Here is a 23,491-nt window from a genome sequence, read left to right as displayed (position 1 = left end):
AGTTATGTCGTTTTCAAACGTCATAATTTCGCCAGAAAGCATACAAATTCAAAAAGGTATCAAATTTGAAAATCGGACACTATTTGGCCGAGATATTCAAAAAAATCATCAAAAAAGGTTTGATTTTCGAACCGAACCCGATTTTGATAAAAATCGTGATGTAACCCCTTGCCATTTTGGTCGATTTGGGTCAAAATTTAGATTTAATATTTTTTGATGCCAGTCGATAGTACTGATCCTTACGAGTCCAAAATGGTATAAAATTTGAAAATCGGACACTATTTGGCCGAGATATTCAAAAAAATCATCAAAAAAGGTTTGATTTTCGAACCGAACCCGATTTTGATAAAAATCGTGATGTAACCCCTTGCCATTTTGGTCGATTTGGGTCAAAATTTAGATTTACTATTTTTTGATGCCAGTCGATAGTAATGATCCTTACGAGTCCAAAATGGTATAAAATTTGAAAATCGGACACTATTTGGCCGAGGTATTCAAAAAAATCGATAGTACTGACCCTTACGAGTCCAAAATTGGAGTTATGTCGTTTTCAAACGTCATATCTTCCGCGGATATATGTCGTTTTTAGAGCGGCGGAGTTATGTCGCTTCAAAACGACATAATCTCGCCATGATCAGCGGCGGAGTTATGTCGTTTTCAAACGTCATAATTTCGCCAGAAAGCATACAAATTCAAAAAGGTATAAAATTTGAAAATCAGACACTATTTGGCCGAGATATTCAAAAAAATCATCAAAAAAGGTTTGATTTTCGAACCGAACCCGATTTTGATAAAAATCGTGATGTAACCCCTTGCCATTTTGGTCGATTTGGGTCAAAATTTAGATTTACTATTTTTTGATGCCAGTCGATAGTACTGATCCTTACGAGTCCAAAATGGTATAAAATTTGAAAATCGGAAACTATTTGGCCGAGATATTCAAAAAAATCATCAAAAAAGGTTTGATTTTCGAACCGAACCCGATTTTGATAAAAATCGTGATGTAACCCCTTGCCATTTTGGTCGATTTGGGTCAAAATTTAGATTTAATATTTTTTGATGCCAGTCGATAGTACTGATCCTTACGAGTCCAAAATGGTATAAAATTTGAAAATCGGACACTATTTGGCCGAGATATTCAAAAAAATCATCAAAAAAGGTTTGATTTTCGAACCGAACCCGATTTTGATAAAAATCGTGATGTAACCCCTTGCCATTTTGGTCGATTTGGGTCAAAATTTAGATTTACTATTTTTTGATGCCAGTCGATAGTACTGATCCTTACGAGTCCAAAATGGTATAAAATTTGAAAATCGGACACTATTTGGCCGAGATATTCAAAAAAATCATCAAAAAAGGTTTGATTTTCGAACCGAACCCGATTTTGATAAAAATCGTGATGTAACCCCTTGCCATTTTGGTCGATTTGGGTCAAAATTTAGATTTACTATTTTTTGATGCCAGTCGATAGTACTGATCCTTACGAGTCCAAAATGGTATAAAATTTGAAAATCGGACACTATTTGGCCGAGATATTCAAAAAAATCGATAGTACTGACCCTTACGAGTCCAAAATTGGAGTTATGTCGTTTTCAAACGTCATATCTTCCGCGGATATATGTCGTTTTTAGAGCGGCGGAGTTATGTCGCTTCAAAACGACATAATCTCGCCATGATCAGCGGCGGAGTTATGTCGTTTTCAAACGTCATAATTTCGCCGGAAAGCATACAAATTCAAAAAGGTATAAAATTTGAAAATCGGACACTATTTGGCCGAGATATTCAAAAAATTCATCAAAAAAGGTTTGATTTTCGAACCGAACCCGAATTTGATAAAAATCGTGATGTAACCCCTTGCCATTTTGGTCGATTTGGGTCAAAATTTAGATTTACTATTTTTTGATGCCAGTCGATAGTAATGATCCTTACGAGTCCAAAATGGTATAAAATTTGAAAGTCGGACACTATTTGGCCGAGATATTCAAAAAAATCGATAGTACTGACCCTTACGAGTCCAAAATGGTATAAAATTTGAAAATCGGACACTATTTGGCCGAGATATTCAAAAAAATCGATAGTACTGACCCTTACGAGTCCAAAATTGGAGTTATGTCGTTTTCAAACGTCATATCTTCCGCGGATATATGTCGTTTTTAGAGCGGCGGAGTTATGTCGCTTCAAAACGACATAATCTCGCCATGATCAGCGGCGGAGTTATGTCGTTTTCAAACGTCATAATTTCGCCGGAAGGCATACAAATTCAAAAAGGTATAAAATTTGAAAATCGGACACTATTTGGCCGAGATATTCAAAAAATTCATCAAAAAAGGTTTGATTTTCGAACCGAACCCGAATTTGATAAAAATCGTGATGTAACCCCTTGCCATTTTGGTCGATTTGGGTCAAAATTTAGATTTACTATTTTTTGATGCCAGTCGATAGTAATGATCCTTACGAGTCCAAAATGGTATAAAATTTGAAAGTCGGACACTATTTGGCCGAGATATTCAAAAAAATCGATAGTACTGACCCTTACGAGTCCAAAATGGTATAAAATTTGAAAATCGGACACTATTTGGCCGAGATATTCAAAAAAATCGATAGTACTGACCCTTACGAGTCCAAAATTGGAGTTATGTCGTTTTCAAACGTCATATCTTCCGCGGATATATGTCGTTTTTAGAGCGGCGGAGTTATGTCGCTTCAAAACGACATAATCTCGCCATGATCAGCGGCGGAGTTATGTCGTTTTCAAACGTCATAATTTCGCCGGAAAGCATACAAATTCAAAAAGGTATAAAATTTGAAAATCGGACACTATTTGGCCGAGATATTCAAAAAATTCATCAAAAAAGGTTTGATTTTCGAACCGAACCCGAATTTGATAAAAATCGTGATGTAACCCCTTGCCATTTTGGTCGATTTGGGTCAAAATTTAGATTTACTATTTTTTGATGCCAGTCGATAGTAATGATCCTTACGAGTCCAAAATGGTATAAAATTTGAAAATCGGACACTATTTGGCCGAGATATTCAAAAAAATCGATAGTACTGACCCTTACGAGTCCAAAATTGGAGTTATGTCGTTTTCAAACGTCATATCTTCCGCGGATATATGTCGTTTTTAGAGCGGCGGAGTTATGTCGCTTCAAAACGACATAATCTCGCCATGATCAGCGGCGGAGTTATGTCGTTTTCAAACGTCATAATTTCGCCGGAAAGCATACAAATTCAAAAAGGTATAAAATTTGAAAATCGGACACTATTTGGCCGAGATATTCAAAAAAATCATCAAAAAAGGTTTGATTTTCGAACCGAACCCGAATTTGATAAAAATCGTGATGTAACCCCTTGCCATTTTGGTCGATTTGGGTCAAAATTTAGATTTACTATTTTTTGATGCCAGTCGATAGTACTGATCCTTACGAGTCCAAAATGGTATAAAATTTGAAAATCGGACACTATTTGGCCGAGATATTCAAAAAAATCATCAAAAAACGTCAAAGCCGTCTTCTTTGAGTAAGGCTGCACCGTCACGTAGGTAGTCGGTGGGCTCTGGGGCTGCTCCTGTGTCATGGTTGAAGGAGGTCTCTAAAGGATCTTTTCTTGAGCCTTATGACTACACACCTCTCAGCGAGGTCTCTTGTATGGGTTGGCGAATGCTTCGACTCTGAGATTACTTGGCCGAGATAGTCTAAAATAATCAACAGAAAAGATTGATTATACCAACGAAACGTTTTTTGGTCAACAACTTTTTCCAACCCATAAATTTTTAATATATTTGAATGCCATATGATAGTAGGGAACCGTACGAATTCAAAAAGGTATAATATTTTAAAGTCAGATGATATTTACTGAGATTTTCAAAAAAATATTCAAAAAAGTTTTGATATTCGAACCTACCCCGAGTAATAGCTCTCGGGTAATAGCTCTTGGGAAATAGCTCCGCGCGGAGATATGACGTTCCAAAACGACACATCTCCGCGCGGTGTTATGTCGTTTTGGAACGTCATATCTCCTCAAGTGAGATTCAATTAATTATGCTAACCGAAGTACTGTCCTAATCGAGCTCTCTCCACTGGATTTATTCAAGCCATATAAATAAGTAGCTTCATCTAAATCAATATAATTACTTTGCATACCCAATCCATTTGCATGAACATAATATTAAGCAAGTAATAGGTTCTAGTCGGGAGCTCCCTTTTCTTCTTCCAACATCAAATGCATATATATATTCTATTTTAGAAGCTATATGTCAAGTTTGTCTAGCTCTTATTATTTACTAAAATTGCCCAAAAAACAGGATATCTATATCGATTTTTATCGATTGCTTGGAAACGGAGTAAGTTACCGATTATCGGAAACAAACTCGATCTGCGCGGGAACTAGGAGCATCTGCATCTAAAATTTCAAGTCTCTAGCTCTTATAGGTTCTGAGATCCTTGCGTCCATACTTACGGACGGACGGACGGACTGACAGACGGACATGGCTAGATCGACTCGGCTTTTGATGCTGATCAAGAATATATATACTTCATGGGGTCGGAGAAGCTTCCTTCTGCCTGTTACATACATTTGGATTTTGCACAAATACAATATACCCTTATACCCATTTTTAATGGGTTCAGGGTATAAAAAAGTGCACGCTCAACTTGTCCAAGATCTATGTATATACATTTTAGGCATAATGCTGCCAGAACCATTAGTGCCATTAGTTGGGACTACATTTTGATTGAATTGCACTAATCTTTAGTTGGCTTTTTAAATTGAAGACGACTAGCGCCAAACTGTGCTTGCAAAGCTCGCCGCTAGATGGCGCAAGTCGCTAATCAGCAATTAGCAACAGCTGATCGATAAATCAAACGAAGCTTATCACCAAGTAAATTTATCTAAAAATTAAAAAAAAAATTTTTATTCGTTTAGCTATAACAAATAAATGCAAACTGCTTCTCTTTCTGGCAGCGATCCGAGCCGCTTTTTTAGGGCTTTACTTAAGGCCGCCGGTGACCTCAATGGCTGCTCCGTTCACGTAGGCGGACTTCTGGGAGGCGAGGAAGGCAATTACCTCGGCTATCTCATCGGGCTGGCCCAGGCGGCCCAGCGGACAGCGCTGGACCACTTGCTGCTTGATCTTATCAGGCACCACCGCCACCATGGGCGTGTCTATGTAGCCGGGCAGAATGCAATTGACTCGTATGCCGAACTTGCCGAACTCCTTGGATGCAACCTCCGTGAAGGAGATGACGCCCGCCTTGGTGGCCGCATAGTTTGCCTGGCCCACATTGTTCAGCTTCGCCACAATGCTCGATAGATTGACGATGCTGCAGTCGGTCAGCTGCTGCTCGATCATCGCCTTGGCGAACTGTTGCGTCACCAGAAACGTGCCCTTCAGGTTGACACTGTACACATCGTCGTAATCGCGCTCGGGCATCTTGAGCAGGTAGCCGTCACGGGTGATGCCGGCCGAGTTTACTACAATGCTGGGCGCCTGCTTGAACTGGGTCAGCGCCGCGGCCACCGCATTCTGGACGCTCTGCGCCGACGAGACGTCCACCTCCAAAGCGGCGGCTCGCTCGGCGCCCAGCTGCTTGGCCGTCTCCTGAGCCGACTGCAGATTGCGATCCGCTGCAATGACCTTGGCGCCGTCACGTGCCAATATGCGACAGGTGGCACGTCCAATGCCAGAGCCGGCGCCTAAGATTCGAATCACAGTTCAAAGTTCACTTGACTGGCCCCCAAATCTGTTACGCACCTGTCACGAATGCCACTTTACCAGCTAGTAATCCGCTTGCCATTGTGGTTCTTAATTGGGTGTGGATGCGTGCGTGTGTGTGTGTAATTGGATCTGAGGTATCTAAATCGAATCACAGACGGAGCGACAACTGCCCACAAGTAAACAACACGCCACCTGCGCAGCTTTTGCAACAAGTGTGACCAAAGCCCAAATAGCCAAGCTGCCCGTATATAAATATACCGATCAGCTGTTCAATATACCACACTTACATGTAGCGCAACTGAATACAGCACTATTGAATATTAATAGTTGTGCTACTTTTAGTAAACAGCAGAGCAATATTAAGAAATTTCTTAATTTAAGATAGCCTAATAAAAGTATTACAGTTTTAAAGGAGCTTTTCCTACAGCCGAGCTTTGCGATGAAATCAAGTCATTTGATAAATATGCCGAAAAGTATGCAACGGATTGTGCTGTAATGCTCCGTGCTCCACACTCAACAAAATGGCTCCACACTTCACTAAGTTTTTGAAATATCATTTCTATTTCAAATTAGCCGCAATCAAAATTGTATCCTATTTAAATTGGAAAATTTACAGATTTTAAGATCGGCGGAAATTTGTTATTGACAAACGTAATCTCACGATTTCGCTTTATAGCGACATCTTTTCGAAGATCTACAAATGAACTTGATCAAAAAATTTGAATTTTGTAATCGATAGTACTGATCTCTACGTGTCCAGAATGGTATATCATCCAAAAACATCATAACCGATACCATTTTAGTCAATATTTTTGATTGTTAATTTCTTTGATTGCCAATCGATAATAGGCTTCTGATTTGGGTCAAAATTTAAATTTTGTTTATACGAGACTTCAAAAATATCATCAAAAAGTTTTAGTTTTTGAACCGACCCCGTTTTTGGAAAAGAAACGATGTTACCCCTTGCATTATTCTCAATATTTGGGCAAAATAAGCATTTTAATATGTTGAATGCCAATCGATAGTACTGATCCCCACGTGTCCATAATGGTAGATCGTTCCAAAATTGGAAAATTAAAAAAGCATCTAAAAACATCCAAAAACATCATAACCGATCCAATTTATTGTCAACATTTTGTTTAAACAAAAACCCTCGATTGCTGGTTTCTTTGATTGCCAATTGACAGAAGTCTTCCGTACGAACTAAAAAAATTATAACATTTCAAAATCAGACCTTCTTAACTGGAGATATTCCGAAAAAAATCATCAACAAAGTTTTCATTTTTGAAAACGACATAATCTCGCGATGATAAACGACGGTGTTTTGTCGCTTTTAAACTTTTTCAAGCGTAATATCTCCGTCGATCTAATTATTATTACCCCTTCGCACGTTACGCAAGTGATGTGGGTTCTGGCAAAGATAATGTGATTTGAATGATTCTGCTTGACAGATGTCGGAAAACTAAGATGGGTTTTTAACTGTGTGCGGAGCGAGAACAGATTATCTACCAATGCCCCTTTTAATGCATATTGATGAGAACTGCACAATAAATTCAGGTTTTATCTTTTAATAAATTATTATTTCTCTTATTCCAGCGGTATCAGATAATAGAGCTCAGGCTGTGCCTCCACTTCAGGCTCCCACTGAAGCGAACCGCTGCGATAGTTGCCGGCGCGGGCCAATCCGAACTGCCGGAGCAGCTTCTTCAGATAGCGCTTGGGTATGCGCACTAGCTGGCGCCGTATGATTCGCTGCACCTTGTTCCAGGGCCGGCTGCTGCCGCGATGATCCTCGTCGTACTCATCGGCCAGGTTGAGCTGCTGCATGAGCTGCTGCAGCTGCGACTCGCTCAGCTGGCTCAGATCCAGCTGCTGGGCCAGTTGCTGTTCAGTCTCATCGCCGGCCACTTCATTCGGGGTGGTGCGCAGACGCAGTCTCAGCTTCTGTGTGGCGCCGGCACAGCCCGCGGCGCTGAGCCTGGTAGCCAGTGCGATCAGCACGATTATCAACATCCAGTACGGGGCACGGCTCATCTTGGACTCTCTTAGCTGACAGCAGCAGCATGCGGCTTAAATAGCTCAGTGCCTGAGGCAGTTGAATGCCCCAACACGATCGTTGAAGAGGCCTCAACAATTGGAACAATTGGAAAGCAGTAAAAGTGGGTCGAGTACTCTTCGAAAGATTTCATTTATTCTGTTTGACCAAAAGAAGTGCGTCTTTAATTTAGGATTAGCTATAATAAATTAGAAAAAAAAAATTATGTGTGTTGTCTTGCTCATTGGGGATCGTCGATCCACGGGTTCTCGCTCGGATCGCGATTTGTGACTCGCTTAGACCACGGGCAGGCGTGGGCGCTTGTTCTTGTTCTTGCCTTTGCCCTTCTTGTTCTTGTTCTTGCCGCCGCGACGACGGTTGTTGAAGCGTTTGTTCTTGTTCTGCACACGCCTTCGGACCACGCGACGTTTGTTGGGTCGGCTCTTGGTATTCAACATGACCTTCTGCCCGTTCTTGAAGTAGCGACGGTAGCGAGGCGGTATGCGCACGCTGATCATCTGGCCCTGGCCGCGGCGAGCACCCTTGCGGCGCAGATTGATGCGATTGTTCTGGCTGGCCTTGCTCTCAGTGGCTCCGGTGTCTGCCTGATCCCCCTCGGTGAACACCTCGTACTCCTGTGCGCCGGCAGCAAGTGCCGCCTGGAGGGCCTGTTCGTCGATCAGTTCAGCATTGGCGGCCATGGCAATGGCACCCGCAGGCTTGGGCTCCTCCTCAGCGGCTTCATCCCCCTCCTGCTGTTCGTCCTCCTGCTGGCCATAATACTCGCGACCTGTGGCCGTTGTTGGTGTTGTCGGTGATGTGGGTGATGTCGGCGAGGTGGTGACAGTACCCGTGGCCGTTGGTATCGAGCCCGTCGATGTCACCGTTGTGGTCGGAGTGGTGGCGCTACCGGTGCCAGCTCCAGTTATGATAATGGGTATTACCGGCTGATTGTTGCTGCTGAACATGTTCTTGAACATAAGGAACTTCTTGAGGAACAGCCGTCCACTGGAAGCATCTTTGTTGCCCGTGGCACTAATGCTGCCGCTGCTGCCACTGCTGCTGGCGCCGCCAACGCCAGCGGCTGCTTCGCTCAGCTTATCCTTGTCGGCATTCGTATCGAGAGCCACAGCCACGCTGGCATCATTGGAGCGCGCTAGGGCGGGCTCATTAAAGTAGGAGCCGCGGCGAGCCTTCAGCATGTGCGACGGCTTCTCGGCCAGCACCGTGAGGCACATGAGGCTGGAGAGGAGTAGCAAGGATGCGACTGGATGCTTCATCGTTGGAGCTGCAGAAACTACTCAGCAGTATAGTGTATGAGAACTTTTCGAACAGACGATTTCACTTGCTGGCAGTTGCGTCCGAGTTCAAGTTCGAGTCCCAATCGTGTGTGCTCGCACTGATTGGTAATCAATGTTTGATACATTATCGTCTAAATTGAAAGCCTTTTATACCCACCTATGCGAGTGCGATGGCATCAATACTTATGCAAATGCCAGATCGCAAATCCCAAATTCCATTGCCCATTGCTCGGGCGCTAACTGTAAATGGCCTAGGGAATTTGACTCTGCCTATCCAGAAAATGTACGCAATTCACAATTGAATTCAATTCAATTTTTCGACAAAAATAAAAGAGAAGTCAAAAATAATGCTTGCAGCTATTTGAGCATGCCATCAAGGCCCCGGCGAATAGTTCTTCACCGTCATCGCCGTCGAGTCTCGTTCTGCTTATCATCTCGGCACCCGGTCCAAGCCAGTCAAGCGTTCAACCATTGAGCCGTTGCGCTGGCCGCTTTGGCTGCTTTCTATGCGCGTTTCGCGCACTTGGCAATGAGCCCTCCCTCGCCAAAGTTGCCGCGCGCCCTTGGCCCTGGCCTTCATGCCAGCCAGTTCAATTGTCGCTGTCATCATCATCGCTCAGTCTGAATCCCAGTCCGAGTCCAAGTTCGGCTTTTGGTCATTGGACACCGCTTGTTGTTCAGAAAAAGTGAAAACCAATTCAGTTGGCGCACCGAAACCCGAGTTTCTAATGAGAGGCAAATGGGTTGAAGGTGCACCAGCCAGCCGCAGGGTAGCCTCAGTTCCAACCTGGTAAACCGCTTTTGTGATCCATATATAGCATATAGTACATAACTTTCATATAATCCAAGTCCTAAATCTTCTTCTATATATGGTGGACTTTAAGATAAAGATAGAAATGTTTCTTAAGATGTCTGAAGAAGTGGAGAAAACTATTAGAAGGTCTTAAATTAACTAGATTTCGAGATCGAAGAGAACAAGAAGATAATAATATACGATTCATCGAAAACAAATTTGAAAACTTATCTAACTTAAAGCTTCAAAGAAAATATATATGAAACTTTTTTTTCAGGCAATACCCATATATAAGCTATTAATTATTAAACTACGCTAGGTTGTTAATAATAAGTTAAGTCTATTTCATTGATCTGCCTGTCAAATTTATTAAAAGCAGTGTATCTACCTGTTCGAATATATGCAGAGCTCTTTAACATGTTGTCAAACCTTTTACCTATTAACCATAGTTTTCCTTAATTGGCTTGCCTGTGAAAGCTGTGACAAGCACTTGATCCAAACGCTAATATTTGCAGCGTAGATAAAAAGTTAAGAAGCTAATAACATATAACATATATATATATATACATTTTTATGTTGATAAGCGAATGAGAAGAAGGGATGGAATTTAACTTCCAGTTAACTAAGCTTTCATCTCTCTCCCTCGATTTCCCTCTCTTTCTCTCTCTTTGAGCCAGAGAGTGGCTGTTGAAATCTCAATCACAATATGCTTTTGTATTCGATTTATTTCAGAAGATTCGATTGTCAACGGATGCTATGTAGCTGGTCTAATTGCGACGACGGTTCCTTCTCTGGCGGCGTCTGGCAAGGCGATTGCGAGTGTTGGCGCGACGGCGATTGCGGCGATTCCTGCGGCTCAAGCGGCGGCGATTGTTCTTGTTGCGGCGGCGCTGCTGCTTGCGGGCACGTTGGGCACGACGGCGATTTTGGGCGCTCTGGCGGCGCAGGAACTGGATGCGCTGGCGCAGTAGCTTGTTCTGCTCCGTCTGCCGGCGCAGCTCGTAGGCTTGCAGGCGAGTACTGTCGGACAACTGGTTACTGGCCAGTACTGGGCGGTTGCTACCACGGCGCGTCAGGCTGTTTAGCTCATAGGCGGTCAATTCATCATCGTCGGCGTGCAGGCGATCCAGCTCATAGTCATCATCGTCGACGTCCACGTCTTGCTCATCAGCTGGCTCGTCGTCATCGTCATTGTAGCCACGAGCCGATGATGGAGGCGTTGACGGCGGAGTTGATGAGGTGACCGATGGAGTTGTTGTCGTGGTCGAGGTGCCTGTGGTCGTCGAGGGTGTGGGCGTTATTGTGGTTGTAGTTGTCCCTGGCGAACAGTTGCCACCCTTCAGCGACAGAAGCTGCGACAGGGTTCTGCCCTCGGCAACGGCGCTGCGCTTGAACAGGCGGTACCTCTGCGGCGATGCCTCATCATCCTCGCTGCGTCCAACTGCGGATTGATGTATTGGTATGGATATAACAACTGATATCAAACGCTCGCCGCTCTCAGCTGAACTCACCTGCTGCGTTGGCCAAAGCCGCTGCTGTAAGCAACAGCAGTGCATAACCCAGAAATCTCATGATGATGTATTCGTCTGGTAATTCCTATATATATATATATGTGTGTGTGTCTCTCTCTCTCTTTTTTTTAGATCCTGGCGAGCTGCGGCTTGCTGCTTGCCTGGGGCAATATTGCTGCTTGACTGTGACAATGCCAACGGCCCAGCAGGGTTATATACCCGAGGCCAAGCTCCAGTTGGCAACAACAACTAGTCCAGCTAGTCGGTGCTAATAATTCTCATTATCATTTTAGCAAATTTGCAAATTTTCGCATAAATTTTTGGCAACATTTCTATTGCCCGCTCGCTCCATTCGCTTCCAATGAACCAGATTGACCCAGCGACAAAGTTCGCAATGAAAACAGCTGCGATCAAAATCGGATCTCGCCCGTAAAATCAACAATATATCACAGACGGACCGCACAATACATGGCTAACATCTAACATCAAACATCTTTACTTTTCGTTTAATATATGCGTTCTCAGCTCATCAATTCTGACAGCTCTTACAGCGCCAATAAGAAATCGTCATCAGGCTGTTGACAATAACTAGATCAGAAATACAAGGGTACACTATAGAGATAAATCTTTATATTACAAGTTGATTTTCTAATAAATTTGCAATTAATATTCATTTTCATCTCCAAACTGTTTGGCATTTAAAATATGTTTGAGCATATGCAACTACAAGAACATACACATTTAGGGTATCCACAGATGTAGATGCTTATATGCTTAAATTAGACTAGACAAGTCTAGTATAGACTTGCATATATCGTGCTGGAAAAAACACTCCTTTCGTGATTTACAACACTGAGTATTTTGATTTTTTAGGCATTTCCTTACGTGAAGTACTACGTGATCACTGACACGGATTTTCAAAATATCGCCAATGAATCGATTTAACTGGAAAAACAAACGAAAATAAAAAGAAGAGGCATATACTAAGTTGTAATCGTACATCAGCAGAAGGTCGTTCTTCGGAGACTCTAGCGGAAACTACTTTACGCAGATTTGCAGGGAAGGTGTAAGGTGTTCACAACCTTAACAAATTATCAGGATTTAAGGAGCTCTTGGATTTTTAGTCAAATCTCCTAACTTTGGATCGAGCCACTATATTATTTAGGTGGCATCGCAAATATAGGTTCAAAATTGTGTTCTTGATTCCACTTTGTATTTCTTAGCTCTCCAAATACCTGTCAGCAAGGGGCTTCTATATCATTTAGCTGTATAGGAAAATTCAGTCAAAAATCGATTTTTTATGGGCAGTTTTGCCTTCTGCCAGATATGTTGAGCAAGCTCAACGAGCTTCAATTATATAAATGAATATATATAGTTTTTAATTTTTGGATACTTAAGATGAAGTGGAGCAAAACTTCCTGTTGGGTAGCTCGTCGGCTTCTATAGCATTCAGAATCGAGTCGTAAATTAAACTATGTAAATAGGTTGATCAGTATGTATTATATTCAAGGGAAGGTTTCACAATAGGTTGTCAGACAATTTGACTATGCTATGTCCTATGCGCGGACGCGAATAACGCGCCTGTTACGGTTCCGGTTGGCGCCCTGGCGGAAACGCTTGATCAGGCGCATGTTGCGGCGACGGTTGCGACGACGGCGCTGCTGCTGTTGGCGTTGGCGACGACGCTGCTGCTGTTGGCGACGCTTCTGGCGACGGCGCTGCTTGGCCTGCTGCTGGCGGCGACGTTGCACCTGCTGCTTGCGTCTGAACTGACGGCGCTGGCGCGCCAGAGCATCATCCCGACTGCGCTGTCCGCTGCGGATGAGATGGCCCTCAATGGGGGCGACATCGTTGAAGTCATCATCGTCCTCCAGATCGAATTGATTGGCCAGCTGGTAGCTCTGCTCATCCTCCTCAACATCATTGTCGTCATCATCGTCGTTGAAGGCCTGCCTGGCCGCTGTTTGAGTGGCGGTCGTTGGTGATGTCGGTGATGTCGTAGTTGCCGATGGTGTCAGAGTTGTGGTGGAGGTGCCGGTCGTTGTGGTTGGGCTGGTCGATATGGTGGTCGTTGTGGGCGTGGGCGAGGAGCCGTTCGAGTTGCCGAGTGCGGCATTGAGCACGGCTGCCAGTTTGGTCGGATTGACGCGTCCCTCGGCCGGCAGATCGTAATCCTTCTGCTGGCGGCCAAACAGCTGATACTGCTTATTTCCACGTCTGCCCTGCTGCTGCTTGGCTGCAATGGGATGGAGCTTCAGTTGACACCTGTGCAGGTGGGGCAACGACTGCCGCTACTTACCGCTAGCCTGCAGCGCAATGGCTACCAGGCAGGCCACGATGAGTAAACCCCTGAGCATGTGCATGTCCTTTGGCTACTTGTTATTTCCTTTCTTTTGGCTAATTGCTGCGAATCTCTATTGGATGCGTATCGCTGCCTGACTGACTTACAACGGCAATCGCTGGCATATTTATATGCCTACAGTTACAACCTGGGCTGTAACATTTGGCTAATTAGTAGGCCTAAAATGCCCAAGAGAGTTACATCGCCAAAGAGAGCGACAGAAACATATCGGATCGGAGCAGAGCAACCGAAATAGGCTCTAAGTTAACTGGCGCAGACTGCTTGATCGCTAGTTGTAAGCCATTTTGCATAATCCCATAAATAACACTGATGTTGACCCGGCGCAACAACCTGATAACCCTAGCTTCACCTCACCTCAGCCCGTTCTTGGTCTTGTTCTCGCTCCACGATCCGCGCTACACGCGATTTGCATAGCTGTATCTGTATCTGCGAATCAATCGATGCGCATTAGCATATTCATACATGGCCGTTGTCTTTGTTCCAGGCCAACAGAAACTCTGGAATCTCAACAGAAACATCGCCTAAGGGCGAAAGTGTAACCAGAGTCAATGAACCGCACTGATCAGACCTACGATCCGCATTTAGCTCAATTGCAGAATGCAATTTGCAAATGCGTTGCCAAAACTATATCACTTGATTTTGCTCATCAGATCACAAACTATTCGCAAAACAACTTCTATTGATTGATCTATTGTAGAATTAAGTTAATGGAAGGTAATTAAAATTAAAATTAAAATTAAAGATGGAATTAGATCACAAGCGAAATTTTGTAGAATTGTAAGATTAAAAAGGAACCAAAAGTTTTTCAGCTAAACACAAATGGAAATTTGCCTTGAGTTTCTGAATGGTTAAATTCAAATGCGAATATAAATCTGTAATTCGTGTAGACAGGAACTGGAATCAATCGTTTGCGTAGGTTACGATCTATAAAACGGTTGAAAAAATTAAAATCACACGCGACCCAAAGAGTGAATATGTACTTAAATGCAATTCAAAAGATAAGTTTAAATTGCCAATTAAGAAAAAAAACATATAGATCACTCGCTTAAGAATCTTAAGAATGAAGATCTACTAAAATGATAAGCCATCATAAATCATATATGTAGATCACAGCACTAGAAAAATTAGTGAGCGCAGCGATTTGTTGGTCATTCGTATTTGGATCATGTACAAGCTGATCTTCAGTTTTGTTAGCCTTTAAAGCACTTGAAAGTCACATTGATCACACGCGATCGTGTCTAGAAAAAATAGTTAAAGCTGTGTATTCGGATATCATGTGCGAACTGATCTGATGTTGGCCTTAGAGGCTCTTGACAAATATTTAGGCAGGACCCGTTAATCAGTTGAAGAGTTTCGATCTTTGTTGAAAAATTCAATTTATTTTGGGGCCTTTTTTAGCGGCCATTGCGTTTGCTCGTTACATGGATTCGATCAGATCTGTGCCATATCCTGCAGCCGGTACGGTTTAGGCAACCAAGACGCGTCTCACGCTGCGGCCACGACCACGGCGGCGACGGAGCAGCTGGCGCAGACGACGGCGCTGGCTGAGGCGCTGGCGACGACGCTGGCGCTGGGCTTTCTGGCGACGGCGACGCTCCACATTGTTGCGACGACGGCGCTGGCGCTGCGACTTGGTGCGGTTCTTGTTGCGGCGATTACGTTTGGCGGCGCGTCGGCGATTCTGCTGCTGGATGCGTTGGATGCGCTGATTGTTGCGGCGCTGCGAGATACGCTGGCGACGCACCAGCTCACGGATGCGCTGGTTATGCTCGCGCTGCAGGCGATTCATGCGCCGGCGATTGCGCTGCTCCAGCTGGAACTGGCGCCACTGCTGCTCCGATGGGCGACGCACATAGCCAGGCATTCCGGCGCCGATAGCTGCTGGCGCTGGCTTGCCAGCAGCAGCGACACCGGCACCAGCTCCAGCGCCGGCGGCCAGCACAAAGTAATCTCCGTCATCATCCTCATCATCGTTATCATCATTGTCGTCGTCGTCGGCGGCGGCGCTGCTGTCGTCCTCCTCGTCGTCATCGACATCGTCATTGTAGGCGCGTGCATTTCCGTTGAAGGCAGGTTCCTCCTCATCCTCGACCTGTGGATCGGCCTCATCGCCAAAGGCACGAGCCGTTGTCGTCGTTGCCGTTGGTGAGGTTGCCGTCGTGTCGGAGGTTGGCGAAGTGGTATCTGTAGTGCCTGTTGTGGTGGGTGTGGTTGTTGGGGTGAGTGTTAGGGTGGTGGATGGCTCCGCGGTTGTTGTGGTGGTGGTGCCCTTCAGTGTGCTAAACTTGTTCACAATCGACGAGGTGAACCGGCCCTCGGGCAAGACATGCTCGCCACGGCCCACGGAACGCAGACCCAAGCGATAGTTGGAGCCATAGCGCTCGGCTATGAAGAAGGCGTTTGGTCAGAACATAACAGATCACGTTGAGACATGGCACATGCAAGATGGAACTTACCGAATGCCTCTGGCGGCGACAGTAGCGCGCATAGCGCCAGCGCCAGTATCAATTGTGGCAGGCAGTGCATTGTGAGCTAAAGGAATTGAAGAAGTTGTGCTCCTTGAGAGAATGGCTGGACGGTGTATGAGTATCGACTTGGGCTGGGCACTTGTTGGCTCTGAGCTTGCACTCGCCACTGACTGACAGCTGCTGGGAGCACGCCGATTATATACCCATCAACATGATCAACAATCAGCCAAGTTCTGGTCAGGATGGTTGATGGATTACAGACGCACCCCCGGACCTCTCCTCGCGTCCAGCACAGCCGCCCATTTCGGCAATTCCCCTGCTACACGGTGTGATTAATCTCGCCAGCGCCGCGGGCAGGTCAAAGTGAAGAGGCCAACGTATCCAATGTATCCGCAGTTGCCGTTTTTGGTCTTAAGTATTATGCTAATGCTAATTTACAGAACAGAACACCAAGCCACAGAATATTGGCCAACAGCTCGCACTAGCTCTCTTATGATTGATTATCGCAGCTTCAGAACATTTGAACTTTTAACTGTGCCAAGCGACCAGCCGACAAAACAGTGCTCGAAACGAACCGTGTAAATCCAAGTTGCGGCCCCAGGTGAGAATTTAAATAGTTTTCTAATTTTCTATTGTACTAGGTCTTCCAATGTATGCCATTCGTTGCAGTTTCCGCTTTTGTTAAATTTTGCTTATGCCACCTTTTGCAATCACCAATTGAATACCCAGCGCAGGTAACCAGCTACTCAACTGATTTTGCAGACGGCCCAATTAATAAGTGTTACACAATCTACACGTTTAGCCTATCAATAGGAAGACTGAATACGTCCCTTTTTTAATTTGAGTTAATTTCCTAAAACGTTTTTCTAGAATTTTTAACTAGGCAGGCGTACATAGACTTAGCTTAATTTAGAAGTCGATGGGCATAGATCGATGAGCTGACTACTGTGAAACCTTCGTTGCTTTCTTCCACAAAGCCTTATCGCCTAGTTAGATAAACTGGTAATAGGTCCTGCACCCTGAAGAGCGCTTACCAGGGTCTATGTACAAATTTACGAAGGTGGCAAGTAATTAGTCAGAGAACCTTTGCTTGGAAGACACTCATTTTCCGTCAGTTGGAGCTTGCTACTTCTTGGCCTATGAGCAAGTGCAGTGGATCACAATGATAAATAATCTATAAGATATGAGGTGTTAGGAGGTATTGACAAAAGATATATATGATTAGGTATAAGACAGAGGTATAAAATTAATGAAGAACAGTGCATAAAATAATGGAACTCTCTGACAAATTGGAGGGCATAAGATGTAAAAGTAATAGTCTTACTATATATATACACCATAAATTAAAAGGTCAAACGAGGTATAAATTAGAAAAGTGGTTAAAAATATAACACAGAATGTAAAAATAATCAAAAGGTTTTTACCTTTGGTTGTTCGAGGAAACAAATGTTCAAAATAAGTGTTATAAGGTCATAAGGATTAGCCATTAAATATAAGGTGTATGGGATGCGATATCATCCTGAGCCTCATAGAGAATGTCTTTGACTCGATCGATAAAATCTAATATTTAAAGCTGACATAAAGTACATTTCAGACTCTTGATACTAGATATACTAATATGTGAGTATGATGACGATATGATTATATGACAATTCATTTATTTGCTAGTTTATTTATACACTGCAACATTTTGTTATATTCCTTCAAAACAGAATGTACTGAATGAGCTGGTCTGCTGGAAAGGTGCTTATTAAATAAGAAAACAAAAGAAAATGATCTAAATACAATTTAGGGAAATTATTATAATCATAGCCAACATATTGGCAACTAACTGAACTTATAAAAATATTTATTTACATTTATTTTCTGAAATACTGCATATTTCTCATTGTTCAATACAAGCGAGACTACGCTAGACTCGTGCTGGGAGGTCTCTAAGAATAATAATTGATTATAGTCAAAGGCCGAGCAAAGGTTCATATTTCCAGCATATTGCGCATACGCTACGTGGCTGCCAGATGGGCAAAGATTTGGGTCAAATCAACCTGAAATGTTTTGCGCTAGCTAAAATCTCCAGTCTTATGCATAAACAATTCGAAACCTGCTCAGACTAGAAAGAAGGAAAAGAGCAGTGGCAAATTAAAAAAATATTTGGCGATTATTTCAGTGGAATTTGTTAGAGTGTGTAAAATAAACAGCTAATGAATAAGCCTATAAGAAAGATAAAACAAAACGCAGAGCGATGTTTAAATTTGGAAAAGTAAAATGAATTAATTATGCTACAACTTCAAGAGCTCAAATCGTAAAAAATATTTAAATAAGCCGTTGAATCAAAACCAACCGCCGCACTTAAAGGGTCCACTGCAGGATAGGCTCATAAGAACTAATTACTATTTCAAGTACTCAAAGTAAAAGCAACATTTAAAAATAAACCAGTATCATTATTTTCATATCACATTTTTATTTCATCGAATCGTTTTCAATTGTCGCACTTTTATGGTCCTGTTTGGCTCTTAACTATAATACTAGAAAGTTATTTCTGGTCTGGTCCAGCTTAGCCCTGCAGCATAACCTGGCCACCACGGCGACGTTGGACGCCGGCACGTCGGCGGTTGCCGCTGGGGCGAATGACACGTACATTGCGACGACGATTGGGGCCGGCGCCACGGCGGCGCACACCGCTGCGACGACGCACTGGACGGCCGCCACGACGACGACGCTGGACATTACGGCGTCCACCGGTCTTGCGGCGTCGCACGATGACACGATTGGCGCGCTCCTCCCCGACATCAGATTCGCCGGCAGAGCGCTCCATCAGAGCGACAACGGCGCCGTCGGGTATGGCATCGAGGGCGGCGCGCGGCACCAGCAGCGCTGCCTTGCCTGTCTTCTCGTCGACGACGCTCTGGCCCTCGATCTCAATGATGCCGTCGGGCACCATGATGGCGCCAGCCTGATCTCTGGCGACCATCATCTGCGTGGGCTTGGCGTTCTTCAGCAGCTGCTGGCCGCTGACAGCGGGCGACTTGCGGCCCAGGCCCGACTTGGCCAACACCACGGGCAAGTGTGTGTCCTCGTCAGCGTCCTGCTCGTCGTCGACATCGTTGTCAAAATTGTCGCCGCCATTGAGCAGCACAAGGTGGCCATTGCGCGCGAAGCTGACGCCACGCTTTGCTGGCAGCTCATCAACATCATCATCATCATCGTCGGACAGGTCGTCATCGTCATCATCATCATTAAGGTCATCGTCAGCATTGTGCTGCAGGCGCCTCACCGGGATGTCCGACTCAGCGTCGTCATCGTCATCATTGTCCAGATCTTCGGGTTCCTCCACAACCTCAAAGCCCTGTACCACGGCACCAGCATTGGCGCGTCCGCGTGGCACTGTAAAGAACAGGTACGGATGCTTCTGCTGCAGCTGCTGGCGCAGCTGTCTCTGTTGTAGGCGTGGTTCTGCAATTGCAATGGTTCAATTAAGAGGGAATCTGGGCTGCAGAGCTGTAGAGTTGCAGCTGGTGGCCAATGTTACTTACCCGGCAGAGCCAAGGCCAGGGCCAACAGGCAGCTGAGCACGAGTAGGGCGCTTAGCTTGGACATGGCTTACTAGTTGTGATCCTGTCTGGAGAATCTGTGCGTGGCGCTGCGCTGTGTATTGTCCTACTTAATTGTAAGCAAAGTTCCAAAGAACTGTACAGAATCGGTGGACGCCGCTAGGTTTTTATGCAAAAAGCTCCCGAGAACTCAGTCGGCTCGAGCAGAGGGCAGTGGGAAACAAACAAACACACAAAACAGAAAAAAATGAAATAAAATTAAAAAAATTAGAAAACAAAACAGATGAAACGAAACCACGAAACTCTGCCAACCGACTAAAGAATCATTCTAGACATCCGCTCACACAGAGCCGGTGCCATCACACACACACGCCATCACACACACACACAGATACAGACACACTCAAAAGTATAATCAAGAAGACAGACCACAGATAGCTCTAGAGATTGACATAATTACGCCCGTGGAATGGGCAACGACACCAGCTTCAGCAACGGCATCCATTTCGAATTCATATCGAATTCAAGTGCCGAAATTGGTGAAAAGATGGCCAAATGCTGATCAAAGTTCAGTGACCGCAACAGGAACAAAAGCCAACTCAATTGACCAAAACAGAACCCAAGACCTTAAAATAAATATAAATAAAATGAAAAAGAAAAAGAAGCAAACCGCCGACGATTCTCTGCCGAACAGCTCCCAGACTCGAACCCAATCTCGTCACGCTAATGACAATACAATCAAATATCCGTGAACCCCAAGCACCCAGAGCCGACCAGTGGCCAGTGGCCAGTGCCGCATCAGCCAGCGACGCATGGCAACTGCTTGGACCATGGCCCGGCCGCTCGGTCATATACTCAAGTGTGGCATCAGCCCTAGCGCAACGACATTGCTGCCGTTCCATAGTGTTTCACACGCTGCTCGTGACTTTTCAACTTGTCGTGCCACAGTTGAACCCATACCAAGCGTAGCTCTGGCCGGCTGTGCTGGGCTATCGGACTCCCTGTTACTAGAATCATAAACACATATATAATATACACACTACTGATAAATTCAGTCCTACTCTTAGCTGGAGTGCACGACTGGCAGATACCCTACATTCAGCAGCACATGATTTTATTTTATTTATATTTTCAGGTGTCATATTGTCATAAATGAGCTCGTCCTATATTTGAAAAAAAAAACCTACCCTTCTGCTTTTTTTTCAAATATTCAAAGCGGAAAAATGAATAAGAGCTTATACATATTCTGCTGTTGCTTTTACAATAGGCTAATTCGACGCGTGTAAAAAATAATAATAATAATATGTATACTAATCTTATACTCGAACGGAAAGTAAACGAAAGTCTTATACAATCGTTTTCCACTCATTTTCCACAGCTGCGGGTGAAATGTTACAAGTCAAAATTCAGCTCTTACGGTTTGGGCTGAACGTTCATCGTGAATCAGGGAAAACAGCTTTATATATTTAATATATAGACATGGGACCGATTCTGCTATGGAACCCTCTCATTTCAGTTAATGCCTACAGGGCATCAAAACGCGTGCGAAATGTGCAAGATTAATAGGCGTCCTATGGGCGTGGCCATAGGAGCAAGTTGATGGATATGCGGACACCAACCACAATAATCAAAGGTCGCTGGGAAAGTATGCCATGCGAATCAGTCAACAGCTCTTAGATGCATGAATGGAAAAGAAGAAAACGAAAAGGTCTCAAATGATGATTATTTTTATAGCCCCAATAGTTAGGGTTCATCTACAGCCCCAGCTCTGATTTGTTTAATCAGAGTTCGATGCTTTCTGCTCTCGAGAAATTTTAGTAAGTCTGTTTTTTGTATATAGCTGGTCAACAGACTGTCAGCTCAATTATTTTTGTCTTCCCGCACGTATATAGATATTGACTCGAATACTTCCTTGGGTATCAGAGTGGTTGCATCCCTCACAAAGCACCTGAACTCGTAGCAGGAGGCTGTGATCGTTGCGATAAACGTGCAGAACTTGAAGAGCCAGATGCGACGCTGCTCCCAGTTGAGGTGCATGAAGCCGGTGTTGAAGCTGAACATGAATGAGGCCATCAGGATGATGAAGCAGAACAGGCCGCAGACCCGATGCACAAATAGTACAGAGATGCATACGGGATTGCGCATCGGATACAACAGCAGACACATTCCCGTGAAGAAACTCACGGCCATCAGCAAGCAGCCAGCCAAGCCGAATAAGCTGTGGCTGCTGCGAAAGTGGCGCCTTGTGCCACGAGCTCGCTTATGCTTGAGCAAGATCTGGAGGCCAACGCCAAAGAAGCCGACCACAAAGCCGATCATGCCAAAGATCGTGTGCAGCAGCAGGTTGCGCAGCATTAAAGCCTCGGCAACAGACAGCACTTGCGCCAGCGTGCAGTAGAAGACATGCTCCGCGGTCCGCTTCAACCTTAGGATCAGGCACTTCCTCGATATGAGCACGGTTATTACAATGAACATAAAATTGGCAATGACCTCGCTTATGTGAAAATAGAAGTCTGTCGATACAGTAGGCCAGACGAAAGCTTGCAGCAATTCGCCGGTTGCATTGGCCTCTACTTCATCCTCTTCCAGAGCGAGCGCCTTCAAGCCTCGCAAAGTCCAGACCCCAATATCCATCAGTGTACTCTCAATCTAATCTACCGTTTTAAGATTTATATATATACATATATTTATATATATATATTGCTCATATATATATTTACATATATATATATATATATATATATATATATATATATATATATATATATATATAAGCCTATTCTTGGAATATTTTACGTGCCTGAAAGTGTTTTTGAATTAGTGAATTTAGACAACACGTACGTGATTAAGGTTTGACGTTTTTTTCTCTGAATTGATCAAAAAATTACAAAGGCAGCAAAAACTAAGTAATTCTACGGCAAGACAACAAAGATTAGCAGAAGAGGAAAACATTTCAGGTATATATGTATGTTTCAGGTATATATGTATGTATATATACATGTCAACAGTTGACCAGCATCTAAAGTCTGTAATCTAGTTTGTCCATCAGCCGGCTCGAAGCTCCATATTATAAAGTTACACAACAAATAGGTTAGGTCCCAAATCGAGAGTTATCTGGAAAACTGTCTGATTCATAAAGACTTTAGCAAATGAAATTATCTTTAACTTTTTTACTAATTAAGTAAAGTTAATTGACTATCTTATTTTATTTCACTATGCAAGAAAGTCGTTATTTAAATCTGAATAATTTTTACAAATTTAAGAAAATTACCATTAATCGAAGAAATTTTGAAATTCTAAAAGAAAATATTTTTAAACATTTTTATTTTTGTATCAATTTTGCAAATAGAGAATATTTAAAAATATAGTATAATAATATTTTAACAAAAGTAAAGATGATAATTTTCTAAAATTAGGATCAATTTTTATTTTTGGAGATTTTCTGATATTGTAAAATATTTGTTGCTTGTCCAAAATGCATTATACTATCATTTTCAATGCAATGTATATATCTTCCGTCTTTCAGAGAATCGATCCGTTGAAAATAGAGTTATTTTATGGAAAGTTTTTTTCTATATCTCGTAGATAAGATAAGATTAGTTTGACTCAAAATTGCATAAATAATAAAGTAAAAAATAAATAAAGTAATTAACATACACAGACTGCTTTTATATAGACACCTGTTTTTTTCGTTTCTAGAATTTATTTATCCATAAACCTTCAAATAGGTTAAATGGACTCTTGTTTGTGCATT

The 23,491-nt window shown here is 43.5% G+C and overlaps 7 protein-coding genes across 7 annotated transcripts; all 7 read right to left on the bottom strand.

Annotated features, from left to right (window-relative positions):
• Positions 1-4,890: 4,890 nt before the first annotated feature.
• On the bottom strand, positions 4,891-5,921 carry LOC115769074 (estradiol 17-beta-dehydrogenase 8). The gene is made up of 2 exons (XM_030713787.1): positions 5,753-5,921; positions 4,891-5,694 (listed from the first exon to the last, which is right to left on the bottom strand). The coding sequence occupies exons 1-2, from the start codon at positions 5,793-5,795 to the stop codon at positions 4,988-4,990; spliced, it is 750 nt and encodes a 249-aa protein (XP_030569647.1). The 5' UTR covers positions 5,796-5,921; the 3' UTR covers positions 4,891-4,987.
• Positions 5,922-8,047: 2,126 nt separating this feature from the next.
• On the bottom strand, positions 8,048-9,031 carry LOC115769082 (protein FAM71B). Its single transcript, XM_030713795.1, has one exon. The coding sequence runs from the start codon at positions 9,029-9,031 to the stop codon at positions 8,048-8,050; it is 984 nt and encodes a 327-aa protein (XP_030569655.1).
• A 1,523-nt stretch (positions 9,032-10,554) lies between these two features.
• LOC115769078 (myotubularin-related protein DDB_G0290005) lies at positions 10,555-11,922 on the bottom strand. Its single transcript, XM_030713790.1, has one exon. The coding sequence runs from the start codon at positions 11,399-11,401 to the stop codon at positions 10,613-10,615; it is 789 nt and encodes a 262-aa protein (XP_030569650.1). The 5' UTR covers positions 11,402-11,922; the 3' UTR covers positions 10,555-10,612.
• Positions 11,923-12,912: 990 nt separating this feature from the next.
• On the bottom strand, positions 12,913-13,719 carry LOC115769081 (MAP7 domain-containing protein 1). The gene is made up of 2 exons (XM_030713794.1): positions 13,656-13,719; positions 12,913-13,592 (listed from the first exon to the last, which is right to left on the bottom strand). The coding sequence occupies exons 1-2, from the start codon at positions 13,717-13,719 to the stop codon at positions 12,913-12,915; spliced, it is 744 nt and encodes a 247-aa protein (XP_030569654.1).
• Positions 13,720-15,183: 1,464 nt separating this feature from the next.
• Positions 15,184-16,244, bottom strand: LOC115769080 (PH domain-containing protein DDB_G0287875). The gene is made up of 3 exons (XM_030713792.1): positions 16,175-16,244; positions 15,838-16,103; positions 15,184-15,609 (listed from the first exon to the last, which is right to left on the bottom strand). Exons 1-3 carry the CDS (start codon positions 16,242-16,244, stop codon positions 15,184-15,186), a joined length of 762 nt encoding a protein of 253 aa, XP_030569652.1.
• Positions 16,245-18,667: 2,423 nt separating this feature from the next.
• LOC115769075 lies at positions 18,668-20,305 on the bottom strand. Its single transcript, XM_030713788.1, has 2 exons — positions 19,720-20,305; positions 18,668-19,639 (listed from the first exon to the last, which is right to left on the bottom strand). The coding sequence occupies exons 1-2, from the start codon at positions 19,781-19,783 to the stop codon at positions 18,741-18,743; spliced, it is 963 nt and encodes a 320-aa protein (XP_030569648.1). The 5' UTR covers positions 19,784-20,305; the 3' UTR covers positions 18,668-18,740.
• A 1,153-nt stretch (positions 20,306-21,458) lies between these two features.
• Positions 21,459-22,591, bottom strand: LOC115769076. The gene is made up of 2 exons (XM_030713789.1): positions 22,538-22,591; positions 21,459-22,391 (listed from the first exon to the last, which is right to left on the bottom strand). Exon 2 carries the CDS (start codon positions 22,369-22,371, stop codon positions 21,598-21,600), a length of 774 nt encoding a protein of 257 aa, XP_030569649.1. The 5' UTR covers positions 22,372-22,391; positions 22,538-22,591; the 3' UTR covers positions 21,459-21,597.
• Positions 22,592-23,491: the final 900 nt, after the last annotated feature.

The sequence above is a fragment of the Drosophila novamexicana genome, unplaced genomic scaffold, assembly GCF_003285875.2.
Source record: "Drosophila novamexicana strain 15010-1031.04,08,12 unplaced genomic scaffold, DnovRS2.1 tig00002253-arrow-arrow-pilon, whole genome shotgun sequence".
NCBI classification, from domain to species: domain Eukaryota; kingdom Metazoa; phylum Arthropoda; class Insecta; order Diptera; family Drosophilidae; genus Drosophila; species Drosophila novamexicana.
Note: the sequence above shows the minus strand (reverse complement) of the source record. Positions and strands in the feature narration are given on the sequence as shown.